The following is a 5631-nucleotide window of genomic DNA, read 5'->3' as shown; positions in this document are numbered from 1 at the left end:
GCCACTGCACTCCAGTCTGGGCGACAGAGTAAGACTCCGACTCAAAAAAAAAAAAAAAGAAAGAAAGAAAAACAAATTCAATTAAATGCACAGTAATTGTAACTTAATTGAAAATTCTGTCAACTCTGGATCTGAGTTCACAATGTAATCTCTTACAACAGAAAAAGAACAAGAATCAGAATTCATTTTTTTTTTTTTTTTTTTTTTTAGAGCATGTAACCAACCATGAAATTACACAATGTTTCCAATTTGACAGTCTGGTGAATTTTCAGCCTTTGAAAATATAATCTTTTTCCTTAAACTACATGTCATATGAATTAGAGTTAAAACTTGTGAATTGGATACAATTAACACCCAGCTGCTCCCCACACAGAAGGGATTGGTTTTTAAATTGTTGTTTTCCCCCTCCCCCACCAGCTGGCACCCGTTCCCTTTCCCTTCTTTCTTAGGAATTGTGACTATGCCTTCACCATTCTCGTGAATCTGGCTAGCCTGTGCTGGGTGCCCCAGCTTATGTAAGATGAACATCGTTTGGGGAGGTGTGGGTGGTGCAGGTCAGCCACCAAGCCTGCAAACCCAGGTGTCTCTTGTCTTCCTTTGCGTTAAGTTGACACCTGGGGGCTCACTCACTCCCTGGAGGTGGTGGGCCCACCCTGGTTGCTACTTCCTTCTCTGGGTAGATTGATGAGTCATTGGTTCTCTCGCAGGGTCACCTGTCTGTGTGCCCAGTTTGAAGCCGTCCTGCAGCATGGCATGAAGAGGAGTCGCGGGTTGGCCCTCACAGCAGCAGCACTCAAGCAGGCTGCGGGCTTCGCCAGCAAAACCGAGACAGGTACCTCTCTGCCTGGCTGCAGCTCAGGGGAGCTTGACTTTACTGTTACCCTCTCTTTCTTTTTATTTATTTTCTGAGAGTGGGCAAGGCAGTCATTGTGTAGGACTGGGGTGTGTGTGTGTGTGTGTGTGCGTGCGCGCGCGCGCAGAAATTTGTGTCTCATTTGTAGTAAAAAATAATAATGGTGTTGTTTGGCATGTTTAAATGTAGTCATCTTGTGTGCAGGTTTTTCAGAGCTACGTAGTACAGGCTCCTCTAGGTTCGGGGCCCTGCCACCAAGTGCTTATTTCACCCAATGTAGTATGGCAGTTGCTGGGAAATTAATAATCTATTTTAATTTTATGCATGAGGATAGTATGGCATTTCATAATTAAATGTCTTCAACAACAGCAGCAGGAACTCTGAGCTGAGAGTTCTGTTCCCATACATTTACTGTTAGGAAGGCATTTCCTGTGTGAATGGCAGGGATAATGTGAGATAATAGCTACTAATGCTTCGTACTTAGTGCAAGCCTGGCTCTTGTTAGTCTTTGATGTGAATTAACTCGTCCAGTTCTCATAAGTTCTCACAACAGTCCTGTGAGTCCTGGCAACGGGACTGTTATTATCACCCCTGTGAACATGAGGAGACTGCTCCAAGTGGTTTGCTTTGGACCTGCGCCTTGAAGTGTGTCATGTCGTTTGACAAATGTCCTGGGGTCTCCTCCCCGCAGCCTTCCATTCCAGCCCTGCTTGCTGCTACCGCCTGACTTCCTGAATCTTTCTTACCACTAAGATAATGTTAGTGTCACTGCTGAGTCAAATGTGTTATCTTACCAGTTTCCTTTCTCAGCAGAAAGTCAGGCCTCATTGTGTTTGGTGAAAGTGTTTGGAAATTCTCCACTGACTGCTCCCTCTGCCCTTCCCTCTCCTGCATGTGGCTGTATCATTCTTCTTTTCTCTCAGTCCTTCTACAGACCTTTTGAAAATATGTATTCTTTAAAATTTTTCTTTTATATAATATATGCAAATTTATGGGGTTACATGTGATATATACATTTATTTTTATTTTTATTTTTTTCTTGAGTAGGAGTCTTACTGCCCAGGCTGAAGTGCAGTGGCATGCTCATGGCCACCACAGCTTCAACCTGCTAGGTTCAGGTGATTCTTCAGCTCAGCTTTCCAAGTATCTAGAATCACAGGCATGCACCACCACGCTCAGCTAATTTTTTGATTTATTGTAGAGACGAGGTCTCACCACGTTGCCCAGGCTGATCTCGAACCCCTGGACTCAGGCAGTCCTCTCGCCTCAGCCTCCCAAAGTGCTGGGATTACAGGCGTGAGCCACAGCGCCCAGCTATATGTGATATTTGTTATGTGCATAAGATGAGTAACAACTTCAGCAGATCTTTGGTTCTTACTGTTCCTCTCGCTGGTTTCTTGTTTTCAGACATGAATGTGACTCCAGTTGGGTCCAGGACCAGCTTCAAGAGGGATTTCTCACTGTTGAATTTACTTCTGTGCTTCCGTGCTCCTTCCTTCTTAAAGAAAGCCAGGGAAGGAGGGAGTCAGTCAGAGAAAAGCCAACATCCAAGGCCTTCCTCCTGGAAGTCACTGCCAATTGCCTGGGCCATTTCGGATGTCAGCCTCCACTGTTTCCGTGGTGTCATGTCTCTGAGTCCCCGCGTGGGGGTGGCTTGGTGTTATGGGCTGGTTGATGAGATTTCAAGGACACAGCTTTCTCAGAGACTCCCTAGGCTTCCCAAGCCCTCATCTTTCTTCTCATTCCCACCTTGGTTATCTCCAGGGGAGTGAATTAGAGGAGCTGGTGTGGCTGCTTCCGTCTAGCTGAGGGCAGCTGCTAGGCGAGGCAGAGCCAACCCTGGCTTTGAAGTCAGTCCACAAGGGTAAATCTGTATGATCTTGAGAAAGTTCCTTCTGAGCTTTAGTCTTTTTCACCTGAAAAGAGGGAGAGTCTTGCCTGTCTTGAGGAGCTGTCAGTGGAATTTAGTGAGCTCCTCATCTGAAGCAACTGTCTAACTCCTGACACCAAATCAGTGTTTGACCAGCTACCCTCTTTGCGACAGCACCCTTTTAATTTTGGACTTCTTTCTCCATTCCATCCCTGCTCAAGGCTGTCACCTTTTGGCCATGAAGAATGACCCTTTCTGTTCTCATCCAGACTAGAATTCTTGTCTTTTTGCTGCTTGCCCCTAATAACCAGAGAAGCCACCAGTGCGTTCCCGAGGTATCTCTAGCATTCTTGCTCTTGCTACTTCTCTGTGTCTTGGTGTGAGTTCCACACCTGCATCATGAAGGGACGGATGGGCACAGTGTCTGGCTGTCTTCTGCTGATGAGGATGTGCCAGGTAGCCTCCTGCCAACTAGAAGCAGGGAAAAGACTAAATGAGCTTGGCCCTTGGGTGGCTGCCAAGGGCTTCATTGTCACCCTGTCTGCAGTATTAATTAACCATTTGCTGGCTGCTAGATAGCCCTTGGCTGATTGAAAGCTCTTTCCTTCTATTGAAGGTTTGATTAAAATCCTCACAAGGAGGGGGGCAGCATGTGGCTTTTCGACTGCCTAAAGTTGGGAAAGACTGGATCAATGGCTTCCTGTGGTTGTTCTGACCCTTTCAGATAGAATGGTGAAAGCAAAATCCAAAGAGAAAGATTGGGTGGAAATGAGTACTATGTACTCCTCATCCCTGCTGGCTGTGGGCCTAGGGACTTTGTGCAGCGTTGCCCTTATGGCCACTGGCTTGGAGACAGGCAACTGTGAAATCCCTGCACAGTGACTTGTCACACACGAGCCCTGTGTGGCATCTGCTCTCTGGGCTTCTGTTTCCTCCTGTGTTGTAATGAGGATAACAGGACCTACCTCTCAGGGTGGTGGTGTGGGCTTGATGACAAAGTGCCTGGTATGGGGCTGCTGGGGCTGGTGTTGGATGACAACATGGCAACATGTTCCAGGGTAAGCCGTGGTGTCTTTTTTTTGAGGTGGAGTCTTACTGTATAGCTCAGACTGGAGTGCAGCGGCATGATCACAGCTCACTGCAGCCTTGGCCTCCTGGGCCCAGGCAATCCCCTTGCTTCAGCCTCCCAAGTAGCTGGGACTACAGGTGCATACCACCATGCCAAGTAGCTGGGACTAAAGGGGCATACCACCATGCCCGGCCAATTTTTTTTGATGTTTTGTAGAGACAAGGTCTTGATGTTTTGACTGATCTTGAACTCCTGGGCTCAAGCAGTCCTCCTACTTCAGCCTCTTAAAGTGCTGGGATTACAGGTGTGAGCCATGATGCGTGGCCAAGCTAACAAGTTACTCAGTTTCCCTCAGCTGGAATAGGCAGAGCTGAGGATCCCAGCCCAGGTCAGACTGGCTTCAAATTCCTGCCTCTTTCTAGCTCCTGGCCCTGCTGGCAGTGACCGCTGCCTGTGTTGCTCCTCTGTAGACCACTCCAGCCAGTTCACTGAACTGAAAGTGATGGAGGAGAAGAAATAATGGTGAGTTAATCCATGAGTTGCATTAGCTCTATTTACAGATGAGGAACTCTGCTTTTTGAAGAGAGGAAAACTGAACTTCAAAGCAACGACTGAACCTAGTGCTGTTGAAAATCACAGTACCGTAGACACTGCTGAGCCTCTGTTCGCGGCATGATTGTATTTGGTCTCTGGGGCTAGAGTGCATGGAGGACTGAGTTTGGAACCTGGTACTCTTGCATAGGGTGCTTCAAAATCTTTTTTAAAGTTGCCAACATTTGACCAAGTGTAATCCCAGCACTTTGGGAGGCCGAGGTAGGAGAATCGCTTGAGCTAAGGCGTTTGAAACCAGCCTAGCAAATGTAGCAAGACCTCATCTCTACAAAAAACCCAAAAATTAGCTGGCCAGGTTCAGTGACTCAGCCTGTAATTCTAGCACTTTGGGAGGCCGAGGCGAGTGGTTTGCCTGAGCCTGTGGGTTTGAGACCAACCTGGGCAACTTGATGAGACCTCGTCTCTACAGTAAATAAAAAATTAGCCGGGTGTGGTAGCACACACCTGTAGTTCTGGTTACTTGGAAGGCTGAGGTGGAAGATTGATCGCTGGGGCCCAGCAGGTCGACGCTGGGGTGGCCGTGGCCATGAGTGTGCCACTGCACTCCAGCTTGGGAGACAGAGTGAGATTCCAACTCAAAAAAAAAAAAAAGAAAAAAGTAAATACATAAAGTGGCCAACATTTTAAAATTGTGCAATTTCATGTTGAAATGTGTATTTCTAGCTTTTCCTAAACTGCATAGTCTGGGCCTGCTTTTGCACTGGTGACTGACTGGAGCTAATGCCACTGCCCTCTGTAGATGGTGCAAACATGCTCTCGTTCACTACAGTCACCACTTCTTCCTATTGCCTCTGACACTTGCAGTAGAGTGTTGTCACCATTTATTGTTGCACTGTACTGCTGTTTTTCTTAGTGTTAGAATCATAAAGAAAATGTTTCTCATTCCCATACCTTGATGTTGTACTTTGGCCTTTCTGGAATTGTGTGTTATGAGAAAGGAAATACTTTTTGAACATGTTAAGTTTGTGACTGCTCACTTCATGGAGTCCCATTGTCACCTTTTCTGTGGTGCTGAATGAGGACAATGATACATTTTTTTAACCTAAACTTTCATAGAAGTGTAGGGGCAAATAAATGCACAAGTAAGTGTCCACCTCGGTGTGTTACCACTACTTGTCAGTCCACTCATGGTACTGCTGTCTAGGATGAAGGAGCAGAAGACCATCACCCCATGGCTGCTTCCAAATATATATATATATATATATATATATATTTTTTTTTTTTTTT

The 5631-nt window shown here is 46.4% G+C and overlaps 1 protein-coding gene across 1 annotated transcript in view; it reads left to right on the top strand.

The window, feature by feature from the left end:
* The window catches only part of SNX29 (sorting nexin 29), a 221408-nt gene that overhangs the window by 41375 nt on the left and 174402 nt on the right, over positions 1–5631 (top strand). Inside the window, exon 4 of the mRNA XM_021716663.1 lies at positions 708–832. Within this exon, the coding sequence (XP_021572338.1) occupies positions 708–832 (125 nt within the window). The remainder of the gene's footprint in view (positions 1–707; positions 833–5631) is intronic.

The sequence above is a fragment of the Carlito syrichta genome, unplaced genomic scaffold, assembly GCF_000164805.1.
Source record: "Carlito syrichta isolate Samal-C Ts95f unplaced genomic scaffold, Tarsius_syrichta-2.0.1 Scaffold308864, whole genome shotgun sequence".
NCBI classification, from domain to species: domain Eukaryota; kingdom Metazoa; phylum Chordata; class Mammalia; order Primates; family Tarsiidae; genus Carlito; species Carlito syrichta.
Note: the sequence above shows the minus strand (reverse complement) of the source record. Positions and strands in the feature narration are given on the sequence as shown.